This window comes from Symphalangus syndactylus, chromosome 7, assembly GCF_028878055.3.
Source record: "Symphalangus syndactylus isolate Jambi chromosome 7, NHGRI_mSymSyn1-v2.1_pri, whole genome shotgun sequence".
NCBI lineage: Eukaryota > Metazoa > Chordata > Mammalia > Primates > Hylobatidae > Symphalangus > Symphalangus syndactylus.
In genome coordinates, this window is record NC_072429.2 from 69,690,904 (window position 1) to 69,713,564 (window position 22,661).

General features: G+C 40.9%; 1 protein-coding gene across 4 annotated transcripts in view; it reads left to right on the forward strand.

Moving 5' to 3' along the window:
- The window catches only part of PRKDC (protein kinase, DNA-activated, catalytic subunit), a 186,913-nt gene that overhangs the window by 19,673 nt on the left and 144,579 nt on the right, over positions 1–22,661 (forward strand). For all 4 annotated transcript variants that reach the window (XM_055286467.2, XM_055286469.2, XM_055286468.2 and 1 more), the window contains exons 11-22: positions 317–463; positions 3,513–3,677; positions 4,139–4,307; positions 4,964–5,013; positions 5,928–6,053; positions 6,859–7,011; positions 9,239–9,354; positions 10,012–10,171; positions 10,849–10,935; positions 12,113–12,232; positions 12,650–12,809; positions 22,247–22,353. In XM_055286467.2, the coding sequence (XP_055142442.1) occupies positions 317–463; positions 3,513–3,677; positions 4,139–4,307; positions 4,964–5,013; positions 5,928–6,053; positions 6,859–7,011; positions 9,239–9,354; positions 10,012–10,171; positions 10,849–10,935; positions 12,113–12,232; positions 12,650–12,809; positions 22,247–22,353 (1,560 nt within the window). The remainder of the gene's footprint in view (positions 1–316; positions 464–3,512; positions 3,678–4,138; positions 4,308–4,963; positions 5,014–5,927; positions 6,054–6,858; positions 7,012–9,238; positions 9,355–10,011; positions 10,172–10,848; positions 10,936–12,112; positions 12,233–12,649; positions 12,810–22,246; positions 22,354–22,661) is intronic.

Consider the following 22,661-nt stretch of genomic DNA (forward strand, 5'->3'; position numbering starts at 1 on the left):
AGTTCTAAAGACTGCTCTTTGCTTCCTCAGAGAGCCTTAATTCAAAACCTGTTTTTGTTTTTGTTTTCAGACTTATGCGTATTCTTGGTCTCTTAGACCCTTCTCTAAGAAAAATGTATCACATAGCCTTATTTAAGATACTTTTCTGAACCTGAAACTAAGCAAAATGGAAGCAAAGGGTCTTTATGATTAAAAGCAATTGCGTGTAACTATAACAGTACATTAGTAGCATCTAAACAGTTCTAGTTTTTCCATGTTTGTATAGATTCCATTGCTATTAAATATTTCCAAAAAAATAAATATTATGTATTTGCAGGTTTCTAATATGGTGGCGAAAAATGCAGAAATGCATAAAAGTAAACTGCAGTACTTTATGGAGCAGTTTTATGGAATCATCAGGAATGTGGATTCGAACAACAAGGAGCTATCTATTGCTATCCGTGGATATGGACTTTTTGCAGGAGTATGTCTCATTAACTTACTCTATTTTGTCTTGGTTTCATGTGATTGTTTAAAGGAACCTAATTCATTGCATTTTGAATAGTGTGTAATACTTGTAACAACGCAGTAGACCCTTGAATAACATGGGCGTGAACTGCGCAGGCTCACTTACGTGCAGATGTTTTTCTACCATACGGATCAAAAATACAGTGTGTGCTGGATGTGAAACTTATATAGAGGGCTGACTTTTTGTATATGAGGCTTCCACAGGGTGACTGTGGGACTTGAGTATGCATGGATTTAGGTATACTGAGGAGGCCTGGAATCAATCCCTCCCGCATATCCTGAGGGTCACTGTATTAGTAGTGTTTATTAACAGTTAAGATTTCTTCAGTGTCTACTGTGTACTAGAATTCTTTGTATGCATTATCTCAAATTCTCCTAACCCTTAGGAGCTGAGTATTACTCTGTTTTGCCGATTAGCAAACTGAGAGGCAGAGAAATTAGGAAACTTGTCAAGAGACTCAGAATTGACAGAACCAAGGCATAAGTCCAAGTGTGAAGAATAGAAACACTGTGTTTCCCCTCTGTACTATGCTGCTCCTTATTCCTAAAGTAAAATTGTAGTTGATTTCACAAAGTTTTAGAAAGAGAAGTTAAAAAAAAAAGTTTATATGACAGAAAGAGATATATTTAAGAATATTAGCTAGGTGTGGCAGCCTACACCTGTAATCTCACCATCTCACTGCTTTGGGAGGCCGAGGCGGGCAGATTGCCTGAGGTCAGGGGTTTGAGACCAGCCTGGCCAAGGTGGTAAAACCCTGTCTCTACTAAAAATACAAAAATTAGCCTGGCATGGTGGCACGCACCTGTAATCCCAACTGCTTGGGAGGCTGAGGCAGTAGAATCTTTTAAACTCAGGAGGCAGAGGTGGCAGTGAGCTGTAATCGAGCCACTGCACTCCAATCTGGGCAACAGAGACACTATCTCTTAAAAAAATGTAAAATATTAAGAATAACCCTAGTTATTTCCTCTTAGTGGAATTCTGTGACTTCTGCTTTGTAGAAAAAACAACTGATTTCCTTTTCCTTTCTACAATCTCTCCCTTTTTTTCTTCTTTCTTTCTTTTTTTTTTTTTTTTTTTAATTTTTGAGTTGGAGTTTCGCTCTTGTTGCCCAGGCTGGAGTGCGATGGCATGACCTCGGCTCACCACAACCTCCACCTCCCGGGTTCAAGCAATTCTCCTGCCTCAGCCTCCCGAGTGCTGGGATTACAGGCATGCTCCACCACGCCTGGCTATTTTTTTTTTTTTTTGTATTTTTAGTAGAGATGGGGTTTCTCCATGTTGGTCAGGCTGGTCCCGAACTCCCAACCTCAGGTGATCCGCCCACCTTGGCCTCCCAAAGTGCTGGGGTTACAGGCGTGAGCCACCGCTCCTGGCCTCTCCTTTTTTCTTTTCTTTTTCTTTTTTGCCTCTCAGGCTGGAGTGTAGTGGTACAATCATAACTCACTGCAGCCCTGACCTCTAGGGCTAAGCGATCTTGCTGCCTTAACTTCCCGAGTAGCTGGGACCACAGGCATGAGCCACCGTGCCCAGCAAATTTTTTAATCTTTTGTAGAGACGATATCTCACTTCATTACACAGACTGGTCATGAACTCCTGGCTTCAAGCAAACCTCCTGCCTCAGTCTCCAAAGCACTGGACTTACAGCTGTAAGCCACAGTGCCCAGCCTTTCCCTTTCTCTTAATCTTCATCTCCATTTGTCTCTTGGCTACTTTAAATATGCTTAGGGCAGAAGAAACAGAATGGCAGAAGGCTCTGAGCTGAAAGATCGCATGGGATTTTCCCTTTACACAGTGATCTATCCCCACTTGAGCTTGTCCCTGTGGCTAGAGCATGATAGACAGGAGAGGGGAAATGGATCTGAAGAGGTGCACCATCAGATCCTTGGGGAGTCTGGATTGGATTCAGAAGTCCTAGAAAAGAAGCCTTGGAAAAGTCTGAAATTGAGCAATTACATTAGCACATTTGTGAGTTTGAGAAAATGGCTCTGGTGTGGTATAGTGTGTGACATGGAACATCTTCCAGTCATGTATGGATTCCTGGCCTCTCCTGTAGGTGGACAGCCTTGGGGCAGGGACTGCCTCTCATTTGTCCTCAGTACCCACTGTCTAAACAGTGCCTAGAACATAGCTGACAACCAATAAATGCTTCCTGTGTGAATACATATTTAAAATGTGATTACAGATTATTGTACAAAGCATCTTTATAATGAGATATATTTTATTTATTTATTTATTTTTTGAGGTGGAACCTCACTGTTACCCAGGCTGGAGTGCAATGGCGTGATCTCAGCTCACTGCAACCTCCACTTCCTGGGTTCAAGCGATTCTCCTGCCTCAGCCTCATGAGTAGCTGGGATTACAGTTGTGTGCCACCATGCCTGGCCAATTTTTTTTTTTTTTTTTTTTTTTTTTTTAAGTAGAGATGGGGTTTCACCATGGTGGTCAAGCTGGTCTCAAACTCATAACCTCAAGTGATCTGCCCTCCTCGGCCTCCCAAAGTGCTGGGATTACAGGCATGGGCCGCTGCACCCGGCCAGATACTGTATTTTATATGTGTATTTCTTCTTAATTAAAAAGCTTGTGGCTGGGCACAGTGGCTCACGCCTGTAATCCCAGCACTTTGGGAGGCTGAGGCGGGCAGATCACCTGAGGTCGGGAGTTTGAGACCAGCCTGACCAACATGGAGAAACTCTGTCTCTACTTAACAATACAAAAAAAAAAAAATAGCCAGGCGTGGTGGCGCATGCCTGTAATCCCAGCTACTCGGGAGGCTGAAGCGGGAGAATCACTTGAACCTGGGAGTTGGAGGTTGTGGTGAGCTGAGATCACGCCATTGCACTCCAGCCTGGACAAGAGCGAAACTTCGTCTCAAAAAAAAAAAAAAAAAAAAAAAAAGAAGCCTTGTTAAACTTGTGTTTTTAATCACATGGCTTAACATGGCACCTTAAATATTATTTTGATCTTGATAAGATTGATGAAGACTTCTGTTTTACCTTTTCTAAAGCCCTGCAAGGTTATAAACGCAAAGGATGTTGACTTCATGTACGTTGAGCTCATTCAACGCTGCAAGCAGATGTTCCTCACCCAGACAGACACTGGTGACGACCGTGTTTATCAGATGCCAAGCTTCCTCCAGTCTGTTGCAAGCGTCTTGCTGTACCTTGACACAGTAAGTGAACTAAACTGAGCACAGTTTTAAGTATTTAATCTTCATTTCTTCAAATAATTCGATGGAGTCATACGATACATTTAGTGTAGGCACTGTTGGGAACAACGTGACAGTTTTAGTTAGTATTTTGTGGCAATAGAATTATTGTCATGAAACTTGATTTTTTGTTATCCAGAAAAGGAAAATATTTGTTTCTCTTTCCATCTTTCTGAAAGATTTGGAATTGTTGCTTGGGATAGAATTGCACCTCAAGACAATTTTTACTGTGTGTGTGTGTGTGTGTGTGTGTGTGTGTTTTAAGGCAGTCACAGTAATAAATGTTAAGCAGCAGGTTAGATGACAAACCATGTTTTTCTTTTAACAAGTATCTAATTCAGTTGTAATTACTTTGAATATTTGTATTATTCCTGTATTCATTGATTACCTCCTCTAACTCACAGTTTGCCGATTATTTCCGGTAGGTTCCTGAGGTGTATACTCCAGTTCTGGAGCACCTTGTGGTGATGCAGATAGACAGTTTCCCACAGTACAGTCCGAAAATGCAGTTGGTGTGTTGCAGAGCCATAGTGAAGGTGTTCCTAGCTTTGGCAGCAAAAGGGCCAGTTCTCAAGAATTGCATTAGTACTGTGGGTAAGTTTGCAATTTATTGTATTTATGAGTAATGATGGATAATTAACACATTATTTGAGATAGGTAAAGAGAATCTGGTTACCAAATTGTTTTGTATCTTTGACACAACTTTTGATGAACTCCTAAATTTTGGTGGACCAAAATCTCTTCCTTTTTTCATCCGATTACCTCTGAATTTTAATAATTTTAAGTTTTTTTTTTTTTCTTTTTTTTGGAGACAAGAGTCTCGCTCTGTCTCCCAGGCTGGAGTGCAGTGGCACGATCTTGGCTCACTGCAAACTCTGCCTCCTGGGTTCAAGGGATTCTCTTGCCTCAGCCTCTGGAGTAGCTGGGACTATAGACGCCCACCACCATGCCCGGCTAATTTTTGTAGTTTTAGTAGAGACGGGGTTTCATCATATTGGCTAGGCTGGTCTCGAACTCCTGACCTTTTGATCCACCTGCCTCAGCCTCCCAAAGTGCTGGGATTACAGGCATGAGCCACTGCACCTGGCCAATAGTTTTAAGTTTTAAAATTAAAGCCGTTAATGAACTTAGAAAATAAATTGAGAGGGAAAGTTGGGTTCCAAAATATGACTGTTTTTTTTTTTTGTTTTTGAGTTTTGATTCTGTTTTTCAGTGTTTCATTCATTTTTGTTTTCTTTTTCTTTTTTCAGTGCATCAGGGTTTAATCAGAATATGTTCTAAACCAGTGGTCCTTCCAAAGGTAAATTCTGAATTTAATGTTTAGAAAATTAATCTGTTATCACTGAAAGCTAGGAATGTTGCTGAGGTTTTCGAATATAATGTTGCAAAAGTGGCCGTTTTTTTCTTAGTTATTAGCAATGCCTTACATTTTGAAAAGTGTAGGACATAATACCTCTGTATTTTGTTAGGTGAATACACTTCTAAGGTGTGAAACATCTTTAAGCATAACTTTAGGTTTTATACGTTTTTGTAAACCAGAAATGTTTTCTCTCTTGAAACTCTAGGACAAATTGCTGAGGGAGGCATATCTTAGTTCCGAGAAATTATAGGACATATGATGAGATGAAAGATTGAACTGTGTACGAAAGCAAGATAAATGATTATAGCACATTCAGTGGATATTGTATTGAAATACTTGTTGGTGTATCACAGTTTTAGGCACAGAAGAATCACATATTTTTCCGTTTTTTATTTGTTTATTTATTTTTTGAGACAGAGTCTCGCTCTGTCACCCAGGCTGGATTGCAGTGGCGCGATCTTGGCTCACTGCAACCTTCCCCTCCAAGGTTCAAGCAATTCTCCTGCCTTAGCCTCCCAAGTAGCTGGGATTACAGGCAACCGCCACCTTGCCCAGCTAATTTTTGTGTTTAGAGTAGAGACATTTCGCCATGTTGGCCAGGCTGGTTTCGAACTCTTGACCTCAGGTGATCTGCCCACCTTGGCCTCCCAGAGTGCTGGGATTACAGGTATGAGCCACCACACCTTGCCTCAGCTTTTTAAATTATGCTTTTTAAATATGATGTCTTCCTTAATCATATGGTCTCCTATGGGTGGCAGTTTAATTTAGAAAATTCTGAAAACCAGCATGTTCTGGCAGCAGTGCTGCTTCTGAGAATCCATCACTACATATTGTCATGCTGTCTTTCTGGCCAGGGCCCTGAGTCTGAATCTGAAGACCACCGTGCTTCAGGGGAAGTCAGAACTGGCAAATGGAAGGTGCCCACATACAAAGACTACGTGGATCTCTTCAGACATCTCCTGAGCTCTGACCAGATGATGGTAACGTTTACCATTGAAAGCTATAAATGTACATTACTTCCTTTATTAGTCTCCGTAGTTTAGACATAAGACTTATTTCAGAATTATATTTTACTAACTTTCAAAAGTTTAAAACAGTGTACTTCAAAAATAAAAAATTAAAACAGTATGAATCAGGAAGTTAGAATGAGAGTAGAAATAAATGAATTGAAAGAAACACAGACATAGAACTCCTTTAACATTAGTTACTGTAGCTGAGTCCTCATTTTAGCTTTAAATAGCAGATGGTACAGCTCATGCTAAGCTGTTCTTCCTAACAGGTCCAGCCTGAGGATGGATATATATGTATTTGTATGTATGTATGTATGTATGTATGTGTATGTTTATATATGCGTGCATATTTAGTTATTTATGCACATAAGCATATGTGCATATACTTACATGTACACAGACATAAAAGATATAGTGTCTATATATGCATATTACACATATTTGTGTTTATACATACACATCCACAGATTAATTGGGGTAAATGCTTTGACAAGGATTGGCCTAAATCTTCTCACTTACTGCTATATACAGAGTAAGTATTTGTTACATGACTGGATAAATGATATCTGACTGAAACGATGCTGTTATAATAATTTAGGAAGGTATCTTGCAACTTGAAAACTTCCAGATAAATCTGCTATAGTTTATCATCACTGTTTCCATAATACCCAAATCGGCACACATATCTGTATATGTGTCTTAATGCTTATAAAATACTCATACTAATACTTTTTTGCACAAGATTTTGAAGTTTATTGTTTTTCTTTATTTAAAGGATTCCATTTTAGCGGATGAAACATTTTTCTCTGTGAATTCCTCCAGTGAAAGTCTGAATCATTTACTTTATGATGAATTTGTAAAATCCGTTCTGAAGATTGTTGAGAAATTGGATCTTACACTAGAAACACAGACTGTTGGGGAACAAGAGGTTAGAAATTTTTATCAGTAGTAATTTTTCATCATTTTTGTATCAACTGTCTTTGCATATAAATATTTAGGGGATAATAGCACATTTGTAGAAGAGAACTGGATAAAATTTGGTTCTTCAGGATTATTATGTGCCATTGATGCATTTCTGTTGGATGTAACCTATTGTATAGAAAATGTTATTACTAGAAGGTTCAAAAAGTAATTTATATATGTTAATTTTTTTTTTTTTTTGAAAAATTTATTTACTAGGTTCATTTGTTTCTTATTCCTTAGCAATAGTAAAGAGTGACAGAAATCTTATTTTATGTAGAAATGACTGTGTAGGATAGGGAAACCTGGGGTTGCTCTTGTTTATAGTTAAGGAAACTCCAAATTATGGTACAAGGTGTTAAATGTGTTCCTGAGATAGGAAAATATAGATAATAGGAAGAGAAATAAGAAAATGCCCTCCCTTTTTTCGCATCCCATTCTCCTAGCCTGAGTTAAAGATAAGTCATGGGTTAGGCCTGGCGCGGTGGGTGAAACCTGTAATCCCAGCACTTTGGGAGGCCAAGGCAGGCAGATCACGAGGTCAGGAGATTGAGACCATCCTGGCCAACACGGTGAAACCCCGTCTCTACTAAAAAATACAAAAAAAGGCCAGGCGCGGTGGCTCATGCCTGTAATCCCAGCACTTTGGGAGGCCGAGGCAGGCGGATCACAAGGTCAGGAAATCGAGACCATCCTGGCTAACATGGTGAAACCCCGTCTCTACTAAAAATACAAAAATTTAGCCAAGCATGGTGGCGGGCGCCTGTAGTCCTAGCTGCTCGGGAGGCTGAGGCAGGAGAATGGCATGAACCTGGGAGGCAGAGGTTGCAGTGAGCCGAGATTGGGCCACTACAGTCCAGCCTGGGCGACAGAGCGAGAATCCGTCTCAAAACAAACAAACAAACAAAATACAAAAAAAATGAGTCGGGTGTGGTGGCGGTGCCTGTAATCCCAGCTACTCAGGAGGCAGAGGCAAGAGAATGGTGTGAACCCGGAAGGCGGAGCTTGCAGTGACCTGAGATTGCGCCACTGCACTCTAGCCTGGGCGACAGAGCGAGACTCCATCTCAGAAAAACAAAAGGATAAGTCATGGCTTAAGTCCACCAGCCTGGAGCTGCCCTGCTCTGGTCCGAGGCATTGGTGGTAACTGGACTCCATGGTAATTTGGCTGGTGAGAAAGAGCTGAGATCCCTGGAAGGCATCTTGCTTGCTTTCGACTGCAGTGATTGTTTCAGACCAGATGGTGCTGATTCGAGTTCATGCGTCAGTACCTCCACTGCAGTCCTGAGAAGTTAGACAAGAGGTAATGGGGAGGATGTGCAGAGGAAACATGAAGGGAAACAGTACAAGCCCGTGGTCACATCACCTTTGTTGCACTTGGAGTATTCTCTTTTTCATGCGGGATGATAGGTAGCAACACTGATGTGTGCTTTATTGCTCTCTGTGCTTTGCAAATGTCTAAAATAATTTTATTTAAGAAAAAAACTTGCCCAAAGGGACTTCCTGGAACTGTGTCAGCTGACAGACCTGCATTTTAGAACACGTGTGTGTTCGTTGCTGTCTTCATTGGCTTCCCTTTCTCCTCTGTTCCCTGCCCTTGCAGCTTCATTCCAACAGATCAATGACCACCTGTTAGCACTTCCCAGATATGTTTGGTCTCCAGCCTCCTCCTCCCTTTTTGGTTCCTGCTCTGTATTTCTAACTACTTGTGCAACATTTTAATTTGAATACACAGTTGTGTTTGGTAACACAGATTTGGTGACACAAACTTAACGTGTTTAAAACTGATCTTCATGCACTTCCAAAATACCATATTTTTCATTTATCTTTCTTAATACTGTTAATAATTTCTCTATTTCTCTTTTTCTTCACTGGAAATCTCTAGGTTATCTATTAAAATTCTGTCTCTGTCAAGGCATTATTGCTAGCTCCCTCAAGAAGTGCTGCCCACTTCTGGCATTTTCCTTTTTGTCCCATTCTCTCATCGCTTCCTGTGAGTCCTCTGGTTAACGCTTTCTGCAAGTCCTGCCCTTCTTATCAGACCATAGGTCTTGAGCACCCATCTTGGTCTTTCTCGCTGTTGCATTCTTTCTTCATAGCATCAGGCCTTGACCATGAAGTCAGTTGGAAAGTTATTTGTTGAGTGATTCCTGAGTGAATGGTACAATGTTTCTTTGCTACAATTACTCTTTAAGAACGGAGAGGAGGCGCCTGGTGTTTGGATGATCCCGACTTCAGATCCAGCAGCTAACTTGCATCCGGCTAAACCTAAAGATTTTTCGGCTTTCATTAACCTGGTGGAATTTTGCAGGTATTTTGTAAAATTCTAATTAAGAATGAAAATGATTGTTAGTTATTGACTGTAATATAGGAAATTCCTTTTATAGATGTAAGAAATGAAATAATAGGCCAGGTTCGGTGGCTCACACCTGTAATCCTAGCACTTTGGGAGGCCGAGGCAGGTGGATCACGGGGTCAGGAGATCGAGACCATCCTGGCCAACACGGTGAAACCCCATCTCTACTAAAGATACAAAAAGTTAGCGGGGCGTAGTGGCAGGCGCCTGTAGTCCCAGCTACTCAGGAGGCTGAGGCAGGAGAATGGCGTGAACCCAGGAGGCGGAGCTTGCAGTGAGCCAAGACTGCGCCACTGCACTCCAGCCTGGGCGACAGAGCGAGACTCCGTCTCAAAAAAAAAAATAATAATAATAATAAAAGGCAAGATCTATAATCGATTATATAGGTCTTTAAAATATATCTAAGTGTACTAGCTTACAGTTTTCATTATTTTTTATATTTAAAAGATCCTCAGGTAGAGAAAAATGGATTATAGATATAACTAAACATTTTAGGATACCTCAAAATGTTACGCGATGGGATTGTAGCTTAGTTGTTTGATTATGTCCCTTATAATTTTAAGATCAGAATGATACAAATTTCTACCTTCAATTTCTAATTTGTTTTTACAGAGAGATTCTCCCTGAGAAACAAGCAGAATTTTTTGAACCATGGGTGTACTCATTTTCATATGAATTAATTTTACAATCTACAAGGTTGCCCCTCATCAGTGGTTTCTACAAATTGCTTTCTATTACAGTAAGAAATGCCAAGAAAATAAAATATTTCGAGGTGAGTCTTTTTTGCAGGACATTGAATCTTGCGTTTTTTTAGGTCATGAATATATATAAATGTATCATAAAATATGTGATTGTGGCCTGTGCAGTTTTAAAGTCTACTAATTTTGTTATATGTATTTAAAAAAAATTGATATGTGAGTGACAGTTGGATAGCACTCTAAAAGGTTAGCAGCATTTTTTGCCCCGATGCTCAAGCACCTGGCTAATTATGTAAGATTAACAAAACCTCTCAAAGTATGGTCCCAGGACCAGCAGCCTTGAGCATTGCTTCCTGCATCACAAACCTTGGGGGCAGGGCTCTGCCGCCTGTGCTGGGAGCCACCAGGTGATTCTGGCACCTAGTGAAGTTTGAGAACAACTGGATTAGCATTCTCGACGCTCCAGTCAGTCACATGAGGAGCCCACCTGGGTAATTACAGGGTGAGATGAGGAAGAGGGAATGGACTTAGCTGTGTCCATGGCTTCTCACTAGCTGCCACCTTCCCTCCTCTTGTTCTGACTGGCCTGTGCCTTGAAATGTCTGCAGAGCTGATTCTGCCTCCTGTCTTCATTAGATGTTGGTAACTTGAAATGGATTCACCCCTCTGAAGACAGGCTGGGCACTATTGGATTGGGATATAGTCTTCCTGATTCTTGTTCAGTGTACTAACTTGCTGTTTTATTTGACAGGGAGTTAGTCCAAAGAGTCTGAAACACTCTCCTGAAGACCCAGAAAAGTATTCTTGCTTTGCTTTATTTGTGAAATTTGGCAAAGAGGTAATTTTTAAATGATTTAATGTCATCATGAACTGTTTTTAAATGAATGTCTATTGAAAAAATCCTAGTGATTATAAATAATTATTTTAAGAATTGGGGCTGGTTGCGGTGGCTCATGCCCTTAATCCCAGCACTTTGGGAGGCCGACGCAGGAGGATCACAAGGTCAGGAGTTCGAGACCAGCCTGACCAACGTAGTGAAACCACATCTCTACTAAAAATACAAGAATTAGCCAGGTGTGGTGGTGCATGCCTGTAATCCCAGTTCCTCAGGAGGCTGTGAGGCTGAGGCAGGAGAACTGCTTGAACCCTGGAGGCAGAGGTTGCAGTGAGCTGAGATTGCACGACTGTACTCCAGCCTGGGCGGCACAGCAAGACTCTTGTCTCAAAAAAAAAAAAAGAATTGTGTCGGGTCAGGAGGCTGGGGGAGGAGAATCGCTTGAACCGGGGAGATGGAGGTTGCAGTGAGCCGAGATAGTGCCACTGCACTCCAGCCTGGGGAACAGAGCGAGACTGTGTCTCAAATAAATAAATAAAAATAAAAATGTGTTTGCTAAATCTAGAGCGGGAGTAAGGTCCTAAAAAAACTAATAGAGGAAGTTATTGTGCTTCAAAAGTCCCTCAGCCAGGCATGGTGGCTCATGCCTATAATCCTAGCACTTTGGGAGGCCAAGGTGTATGGATCACTTGAGGGCAGGAGTTAAAGACCAGCCTGGCCAACATGGTGAAATCCCATCTACTAAAAATACAAAAAATTAGCCAGATGTGGTGGTGTGTGCCTGTAATTCCAGCTACTTGGGAGGCCGAGGCAGGAGAATCACTTGAAGGATGGGAGAGGTTGCAGTGAGCCGAGATTGTACCATGCACTCCAGCCTGGCTGACAGCACGACTCTTATCTTACAAAAAAAAAAAAAAAAAAGTCCCTTGAGTTCTCTTAACATAATTCAGTTGAGTGATGACAACTCAAGATGAAATAGATTCTTGTTTTTCCATGTAGTAGATATTAAGCATTTCAACAAATTAACTTTCCTGGAGGTTAGTGTGTAATTTGTAAGTGAATGTGGTCATGTCGATATAGGCTATGTGCCCATTTTTGTATTTGAGAACGGCAAATACTTTTTAGTTGATTTTCAAATGTAGACTCTATTCAGGTATACATTACTGTCTTTCTTGTTAAGGTGGCAGTTAAAATGAAGCAGTACAAAGATGAACTTTTGGCCTCTTGTTTGACCTTTCTTCTGTCCTTGCCACACGACATCATTGAACTCGATGTTAGAGCCTACGTTCCTGCGCTGCAGGTAGGCGTTGTCTTGAACACAGCCATCTCTTCATCGCTGTTGTGAGTCCCAGAACACATGGAAACACCATCCTCTTGCCCTGGCAGTCCCAGCAGGCGTTTCCTCACAGGCATGCCCGGGTCAGGGTCTGCTTCTGCCACTTACTGGCTTTGGGACTTAGACCCTTGGTGACTCTGAACTGCACTTGGAGGTCAATGTGAGAGTTAAACCTGTGTGCCTTGAAAGGCTGCGGTGTACCACAGCCACAGAGACAGCTGCTTGCTTTCCTCCTAATTACGTGGACTGCATTCTCCAGCGGTGTTGGGCATCCAGCAATAAAAAGAAGTATTAATTAGAAACCACAATTACTTGGTGTTTTTTTTCTTTAAATCTTATATTTCCTGTGTTTCAGTTTAACTTGTTTGTATTAACATACAGATGGCTTTCAAACTGGGCCTGAGCTATACCCCCTTGGCAGAAGTAGGCCTGAATGCTCTAGAAGAATGGTCAATTTATATTGACAAACATGTAATGCAGCCTTATTACAAAGACATTCTCCCCTGCCTGGATGGATACCTGAAGACTTCAGCCTTGTCAGGTAAGGTTTAGAAGAATTGTGATGTGTATTGTAATTAAAATGGAAATGGAGTAACTATAATAGGCAGGACTGTATTTTTGTAACTCCTGAAATTTAAACCGAGCGTGTTCAAAATATGTTTGATTGCTGTTTTTGTAATTTCCCTAATTTATCTGATTCTAATTGTGATAAAGAAATATAGTTGAGGTATTAAAAATATTTTTCATTTACTCACTTATAGCTTACTGAGATTTATAAAATCTTCAAAGACAAGTACTGTCTTAAATACCTTGAAATTTTTATGGCTCCTAATACACTGCTTTGCAAAAAAAAAAACTTGTTGAATAAATCAGTCAGGAATTAAAAACTTCAGAAAATTCAACAGTAATTTTGTATTTTTACTTTCACTAGATTTTTATTGCTTTTTAAAACATAACTGGTGAAGCACACTAACGGTAGCTAAGAATTGGGAAAAAAAATGTCATCATAGAAAAAATAGGTTTGGGAAAAGAGTCAAAGAAAAAAATTATCTGCCCAGGTCAAAATATTACTAGTCAAGAAAAGAAAAAGTAGGACTTCAGAGTTGGGGTGGGGCACAGACTTACTTAAACTGGAATGAAAAGAGACATTGTCATCCGATGCAAGCAAAAAGATTCTGTTGGGAGAAAGACTGAAGTATTTGTAAGAATTTAAGCTTTACTATCTTCAAAGTAGAAGTCAAGTATTAATTTGTAATTAATACAAATTAATGAGGCCAAAAAAAGAAATACGGAAAAAAAATTGTGAGGTTTTACCTATGTAAATCATTATTTTATTGTTAAATCTTATTGACTTGGAAACATTAAGTGAAAGTTGTATGACAGATTTCATGCACTGTGTCTGCTTTTTGTGACATCCTCAGTACATATGCAGAGTTCATGAGGAAAGAGTCACAATTTTCTTACAGATTGTAATAACAAGTATATTTTAGAGACCAAAATTACAAACTAGTTAACCTTTATAGCTTTTAAAATTCACATTTATATAAGGAGTGCCATTATTTGAGTATTCGTGACAAATACATCACTTAGTAAAATGAATATGTCTGATAACATGTATCTTTGTAGTATTTAATTTTCTTTTTTGAGTTCTGTTAACTCATTGAAAAGTTTTAGATTAATAAAGGAAGTTACTGTGATTGTTTTAAAGGATTTGCCTGTTAAACATGTACTCTATCTAGATGATTCGATAATTGAGAAAAGCAGAAAGTAAGCAAAATTAGGTGACAAAACAAAATCTATCATGTTAGAGACAAAAGTTAGTGTTTTAATAACTTTTTTTGGTGTATCAAACTTCCAGAACAATTGCAGGAACAGTAAAAAGAACTCCATGTGTTCTATCTAGATTCACCAGTTATTAAGATTTTGTACCATTTATGTTATTGCATGTACTTTCTCTATTGTGTGTTTGTGCATGTTTTTATATTTACATGGGACTTTTTTTTTGGAACTGTTTGTGAATAAGCCGAAGGTGTCATAGATCTTGAAGACTTCATTGTATATTTCTTTTTTTTTTTTGAGATGGAGTCTCACTCTTGTCGCCCAGGCTGGAGTGCAGTGGCGTGATCTCGGCTCACTGCAAGCTCCGCCTCCCGGGTTCACGCCATTCTCCTGCCTCAGCCTCTCCGAGTAGCTGGGACTACAGGCGCCCGCCACCACGCCCGGCTAATTTTTTTGTATTTTTTTAGTAGAGATGGGGTTTCACCGTGGTTTCGATCTCCTGACGTCGTGATCCACCCGCCTCGGCCTCCCAAAGTGCTGGGATTACAAGCGTGAGCCACCGCGCCTGGCCCATTGTATTATTTCTTAAGAGTGAGGACATTCTTTTACGTAACTATAGTATTATTATCAAAATCAGGAAAAATACATAGATACATATTCTTCCAAGTAACAGTCAATAGGCACATTTTTCACTTGCCCTATTAATTTCTTTTTTTAGCTGCATTTTTCCTGGTTTAGAATTCAGTGTAGGATCATGTGTTACTTTTAGTAGTAACTCTTTAGCCTCCTTAAATGTGGGATAGTTCTTCAACCTTTCTTAGTTCTCATGACTTGACATTTTGAAGGCTTCAGGCCAGTTATTTTGTACAGTGTCCTTCTATGTGGGTTTGTCTGATATTTCCTCTTGATAAGTTTTGGGCTATGCCTTTTTGACAGACCCTGGGTTCTCTTCAGGACACTTGGTGCCTTTGCTGGTTGTTTCCACTCTAACCATTTGGTCAGTGTTTGCATCATCTTTTTGTGGTTGTCAAGTTACTATTTTTCTCTCTGTGTGAGTTAGTAATTTGAGGCATTCCGTGCTCCACTTCCTAGAGTGATCAGTCCTCAGGCCTTTAGGTGGTACAGAGGAAGGTAGATGCTGGGCAGGGGGAGGTCCCAGGTGCTCCTGAGGGCGTGAGGAGGTCATACCCCATGGGGTGGCCTGGCACGGGGTTTACCCAAGACAGATGAGGCACTCACGTGTTGGGACAGCTGTCTGGGGTGTTGGGGTGCAGGCAGGGTAAGGAGGGCGATGGAGGTAGTAATTTGGTTACATACAGGAGATTGAACAAATACATAAATTCATTGAGAATAAGGGAAACTAGGTTTCTCATGTTGAAGTGAGCTACAAATACAGAAAGACAGGAAACCGGAGTGGACACTGTGGAGTTGCATTGGAAGTGAGTATATCAGTGTGAACCCATGGTCCTCCATCTCCCTATGCCTCTCCCCAGTTATATATTTGCATTCACATATGGATGCATCTAAATAAATGTGAAAATAGAACAGAGAGAGAGTGTGTGTGTGTTTCTGTGTTACATATACTCTGGCCACTGAAGGGACCTCTAGGAGTGTGGTACCTGAATAGTAACAAGCAAACCTGGCACCCAGGTCATGGCCTCCAAATCTCATTTTCTTTTTTTTTATTATTATTATTATTATTTTGAGACAGAGTCTCACCCCGTTGCCCAGGTGGGAGTGCAGTGGCGCAATCTTGGCTCACTGAAACCTCTGCCTGCTGGGCTCAAGTGGTCCTTCTACCTCGGCCTCCCAAGTAGTTGAGACTACAGGCATGCACCACCACGCCCAGCTAATTTTTGTATTTTTAGTAGAGATGGGGTCTCACTATGTTGACCAGACTGGTCTTGAACTCCTGACCTCAAGTGATCTGCCCACCTCGGCCTCCCAAAGTGCTGGGGTTACAGGCATGAGCTACCATGCCCAGACCCACACCTCATTTTCCATTAATGGAACCAGGACTCCTTGGTTCCAACCTGGGGCCGGGAAAATACATTATGAACCTAGAATACTGTATTTTATAGAACATCCAGAAAGTAAGGACCTATTCAAAGCATGATGGGGGAAATGTCACAGGCAAAAGTAGTGATGAATTGAGCACAAAATAAATAACTTTAGAAACATTATAACCCATGTAATCAAATAGGAAGCAGTGAGCATGTACAGATATAAATAAGTAAAATGAGTAAGTTAAAGTTTCCTAGTGGTTTTTTTTTGTTTGATTGTTTGGTGTATAATAAGTTCTTATAAACTTAGCTTAAATTAGCACCCATTGATTATTTTATAGATTTATAGGACACAAGTCCAGATGGACTCAGCTGGGTTCTCTGTTCAGTCATATGACTGAAATCAAGGTGTTGGCTAGGCCAGACTTGTTCACTCCCCATCTAGGTTGTTGGCAGGATTCAGTTCCATGTGATTGGAGGACCAAGGTTCCTGTCTCCTTGCTGACTAACGGCTGGAGCATGATTCTCAATTCTTGGAGGCCTCTGAGTGTCCTCCTAGGTGGCCCCTACACCTTCACAGCCAGCATGGCACTTTTTGAAATACCGTGGTTTTAAAGTACCTCACCCAAACACGTACTAATGATTGAGAGTGAAAATAGTGACTTTACAGCAGAGACACCTGGTAGAGCCCTTCTTTGCCCACTGACTAGCAGTAAGACTTGTGGGCCACACGTGCATCCTGATGTGACTTGCTGAGTTGGAACTCAGTGTCACTCTGGGCCTCTTCTGTCAAAGACACATGGCCTGAATCTCCTTTTTCAGACAGTGAAATCAGCGTAAAGCTCAGAAAATTTATCTGGTAAGACAGTGAATCTTTGCTGTCTTGGCAGATTGCATAGAAAGAATGATTTCTTGGCTGGGCACAGTGGCTCACGCCTGTAATCTCATAACTTGGGTGGATCACCTGAGGTCAGGAGTTTGAGACCAGCCTGGCAAACATGGTGAAACCCTGTCTCTACTAAAAAGACAAAAAATTAGCCAGGCATGATGGCGCACACCTGTAATCCCAGCTACTTGGGAGGCTGAGACTGGAGAATCACTTGAACCCAGAGGCGGAGGTTGCAGTGAGCCAAGATCGCGCCATTGCACTCCAGCCTGGGCGACAGAGCGAGACTTCATCTCAAAAAAAAAACAAAAAACGAATGACTTCTCACTCATGGTATGGGCAAAGTCCTTGATCAGTAAACCAAAGAAGCAAACTTTTCAAGATTAAGTGACCTTTGCTAAAAATTTAACTCATCTCATATTATCTTTTCAGGCTCAGATTGTCACTTTCCGAGATTTGTCCTGTGTTATGTCCTTTCAGGTTCTGAAACCAATTGACACAACTTTCAAACACCGGTTCCCAGGGTGTCTGGGAGATCAGAACTCTTCTCATAGAAATACAGAGATGTTATACATGTTAACGTGACCTCCAAATCAATCAATAAGTCTTTAAAACATTATTTCTGTTTCCTATATAGTAACTGCTACTAGTTCTAACCCACAAAACAAAGGTTTATGGGGTAAGTCCCAATTCTGGAAAGAGATCCAGACATGAAAAAGTCTTGAGAGGCCGGGCGCGGTGGCTCACGCTTGTAATCCCAGTACTTTGGGAGGCTGAGGCGGGCGGATCACGAGGTCAGGAGATCGAGACCATGGTGAAACCCCGTCTCTACTAAAAATACAAAAAATTAGCCGGGCGTGGTGGCGGGCGCCTACAGTCCCAGCTACTGGGAGAGGCTGAGGCAGGAGAATGTCGTGAACCCGGGAGGCGGAGCTTGCAGTGAGCCGAGATCGCGCCACTGCACTCCAGCCTGGGGGACAGAGCGAGACTCCATCTCAAAAAAAAAAAAAAAAAGAAAAAGAAAAAGTCTTGAGACTCACTGTTTTATGAGGAACTACCCTCCTTACTTAAAAATGAAAAGCAGGCTGAGTGCAGTGGCTCACACCTGTAATCCCAGGTACAATTTTGACTGAGGGATGAGGATCACTTAAGGCCAGGAGTTTGAGACCAGTCTGGGCAACATAAGGAGACCTTATCTTTACAAATTTTTTTTTTTTTTTTTTTTTTTTCTTTTTGAGATGAAGTATCGCTCTGTTACCCAGGCTGGAGTGCAGTTGCGTGATCTTTGCAACCTCCGCCTCCCGGGTTCAAGCAGTTCTCCTGCCTCAGCCTCCCAAGTGGCTGGGATTACAGGTGCGCACCACTGCACCTGGCTAATTTCATTACAAAAATTTTAAAAATTAGCTGGATGTGGTGGTACACGCCTGTGGTTTCAGCTACTTGGGAGGCTGAGGTGGGAGGATTGCTTGAGCCTGGGAGGTCAAGGCTGCACTGAGTCATGATTGCACCACTGCACCATAGCCTGGGTGACAGAGTGAGACCTTTCTCAAGAAAGAAAAAAGAAAAATCAGGCTGGGTGCTGTGGCTCATGCCTGTAATGCTAGCACTTCGGGAGGCTGAGGTAGGCAGATCACGTGAGGTCATGTTCGAGACCAGCCTGGCCAAAATGGCAAAACCCTGGCTCTACTAAAAATACAAAAATTATCTGGGTGTGGTGGCATGCACCTGTAATCCCAGCTACTCAGGAGGCTGAGGCAGAATTGCTTGAACCCGGGAGGCGGAGGTTGCAGTGAGTGGAGATTGTGCCACTGCACTCCAGCCTGGGTGACAGAGCAAGACTCTGTCTCAAAAAAAAAAAAAAAAAAAAAAAAATCAAAAGCATGCATGCAGTTGTATTTCTGTACTATTCTTCTAATATAGCCACACAACCACTTGTTAATTATATAATTACTAAACTCATATTTCACCTAGAAAACTGGAGTGGGTAACTGAGAATAGCCTTACACACTAGCAGTATGTCAGACTCATGGAGCTCACAGATACCACTGTCTGCAGCCCCCCAAGAGACAGCATGCACATGCCTGTCAGCATGACCCAAGACCCCTACCTTCAACGGCCTATAAAAGCAAAAAAGGAAAAGCACATAAACACAAAAATTGTGCCTTTTCATCAATATTTCGGTATTCTATTAATATTTTACTTAGAAATTATCAAAGTACCCAACCGTCCAAGGTATCCATTAACTCACTCAGTCCAAGGTTGCAAATTGCCTAAAGATAATAGAGATTATCTTCCAGTTGGCATGCTGCACAGCGTAATTATTGGGGAAATAAAAAGTTTACCCAGATGATTCAATTTAGTTGGATATAAACTTATTGCATTTTTCATAATCTTTTTTTTTTGAGATGGAGTCTCGCTCTGTTGCCCAAGCTGGAGTGCAGTGGCGCGATCTTGGCTCACTGCAAGCTCCACCTCCCGGGTTCACGCCATTCTCCTGCCACAGCCTCCCAAGTAGCTGGGAACACAGCTGCCCGCCACCATGCCTGGCTAATTTTTTGTATTTTTAGTAGAGATGGGGGTTTCACCATGTTATCCAGGATGGTCTAGATCTCCTGACCTCGTGATCCGCCCTCCTCGGCCTCCCAAAGTGCTGGGATTACAGGTGTGAGCCACCGTGCCCAGCCACATTTTTCATAATCTTAAAAGTTGTATGGGACTGTTTCAGATGTTGAAAAAGTTCTGGAGATGGATGTGGTGATTGTTGCACAACGTCGTGAATGTAATTAATGCCACTCAATTATATACCTAAAAATGGTTAAAAGAGTACATTTCATATTATGTATATTACACCACAGTTTTAAAAAACGTTATGAGAAGTAATGTTAGCTTATTAGCTGGAATAACTATAGGGAAAACAAACCCAAGTAGAAAGTGCGTGTTCGTATTATATTTAATACTGATAGATAAAATACATTTATTTAAACCAAAATGTTAAACTTGTCAGTTTACCACAGATGTGCCTTAATTATGTGAATATTCCTAAATGACCCCAAATTATTTTCTGTACGATTTTTAAAATCTAGCACATTTAAAGCACTGTTAGTTCAACTTCCTTATTTTTGGAGAATTTTAGGAATTCTCAATTTACATATCTGTATAAATCAGAACAGAGCTCCTTTAAGAGACTTTATAATCTAATTTATCAGTACCCTCCAAATACAGCAGAACATTATACACAAAATTAGATATAGGCCTTTGTTAATTATAGACACATACTTGCAAAGACACAGAGAGCTTAGTAAATATTTTCAATTCTGCAGTTTGAGCCAAAAACCGGGAGATACAGACATTGCCGAGACCAGCTCGGTCGTGGAGTCCCTAACCCAGCGGCGCTAGAGGAATTAAAGACACACACGCACAAATATAGAGTGTGGAGCGGTAAATCAGGGGACTGACAGCCTTCAGAGCTGAGAGCCAGGATTTACCCACATATTTATTGACAGCAAGCCAGTGATAAGCATTGTTTCTATAGATTATAGATTAACTAAATGGGAAACAAAGGGATGGGCTGAAACAGGAATGGGCTCTGGCTAGTTACCTGTAGCAGGAGCATGTCCTTAGGGCACAGATGGCTCATGCTATTGTTTGTGGTTCAGGAACACCTTAAGTTATTTTCCGCCCTGGGTGGGTCAGGTGTTCCTTGCCCTCATTCCAGTAAACCCACAACCTTCAGCGTGGACATCATGGCCATCACGAACATGTCAGAATGCTGCAGAGATTTTGCTTACGGCCAGTTTTGGGGCCAGTTTATGGCCAGATTTGGGGAACTGTTTCCAACAGACATAGAAAATGCTGAATAGTCCAGAAATCAAAGATCTGTTTTTTTCCAGTGAACTAAAAATTCTTAACTTATTGGAGCTCAAAAAACAAACAAAAAAACACTAAAAACTAGATTCTGTTATCATCTCTGGCCCATCGGAGAGTAGAACTCTGTAACATCTACCCATAGAAGGTTACCAAACGGACCACAGAATTATAGAAAGGAAAAGCTAGAGAGACAGAGCAGAGCTAAGATCCCACTGCCAGGGATTCATTCTGGAACCAAGAGAAGACTTGCTGGGGTTAAACCACTGGGAGGTGCCCTCCCGCGACGCAGCTCACCTGGCCGTGTCAGTGAATGCACTGGACTTCTCAGAACTTTTGGAAATGACTTTATAGTTGTAGAACTATGACTCTGCAGAGAGAAAATGAACATGTGTCAAAGTTTAATTCAGCTATTAATAAAGGAAATAGTAAAATGTTACAACTGGTTCCCATAACCTGAGTCTAATCATGAGAAAACATTACACAAATGCATATGGAGAGACCATGTATAAAATTACTGGCATATGATTTTTTAAATGTCTAAATTATGAAATGCAAGGAAATACTGAAGAACAGCTTTAGTCTAAAAGAGACTAAAGAGATAGGTCAACTAAGTGCAATATGCTGTCCTGAATTAAAAACATACTTAGGTGAATGCTGAACTCGGAGTGGTGCTGAGGAGTGGATGTTGGTAATCTGGTTTGAATGGTTGTGTGGCAGTTGTGTGGGAGACTGTCCTTGTGGAAAACACACATTGTGAAGCATTCGGGGCAGTGGGGTGTTGAGTCGGTCACTTACCCTCAGTGCTTCAGGAAAGAAGTTATATACTCTCCATCCTCTGTAAGTTTATGATTGCTTAAAAAAAAAAAGGAATTTATTTGGGGTACTTCAACACTGTAAATATTCTTGTTCCTCATCAAGCTCACCATAATAGTTTTAGTATCCACTGACTATTCTTCTGAATCAGGTATTACTTTGATGGTTGCAAAATGGTGATTTTCTACCCCCATCATTTCTTTCATCCTAGTTGATGTTCTACTGCAAGAAACAGTTTTCCCTGTTATTTATTTATCTGTATTAGTAAGATTTGTGGATTCTTATTTTTTCAGTGGGTCTAATCTTTTGTCATCATGATTGGTTTTGATGCTCACATTGTCCCAGATTTGGCCTGAGTGTGATGCGTGGGAGCCATTCCTGCTCCACGAGATGATTCATGCTCTTCTCGACCCTGGAGTCAGACACTTCCCAAGGAGCCATGTTCCTTTTGGCAGACAGTGATGTTTAAAAGCAACCACCATTTATATTTTTTGTTTTAGAAACTTAATTTTTAAAATCATAATTTAGGATTTTAATGTTTCTATTTGACAATACAGTTTGTTGTCTCTAATGTACATTAAATGAATAAATGAATGCTATTTTAAATTTATTTTCGTTTACTATTGATAGATGAGACCAAGAATAACTGGGAAGTGTCAGCTCTTTCTCGGGCTGCCCAGAAAGGATTTAATAAAGTGGTGTTAAAGCATCTGAAGAAGACAAAGAACCTTTCATCAGTAAGAAATCCTTTGTATTTTCTGTACCTTACATAATGCAGAGATCAGATTCTAACACATGTGAAAAGTAAAAATCTTCATTTAAAATGTTAGTTATTTTTGTATACAAAGTAGAGTACAATATAAAAATAATTTTAATATATTGGCCAGGCATGGTGGTACACACCTGTAATCCCAGCACTTTAGGAGGCTGAGGTGGGTGGATCGCTTGAGCTCAGCCTGGGCAACATAGGAAGACCCTGTCTACTAAAAAATACAAAAAATTAGCTGGGTGTGGTTGCACATGCCTGTGGCCCCAGCTACTTGGG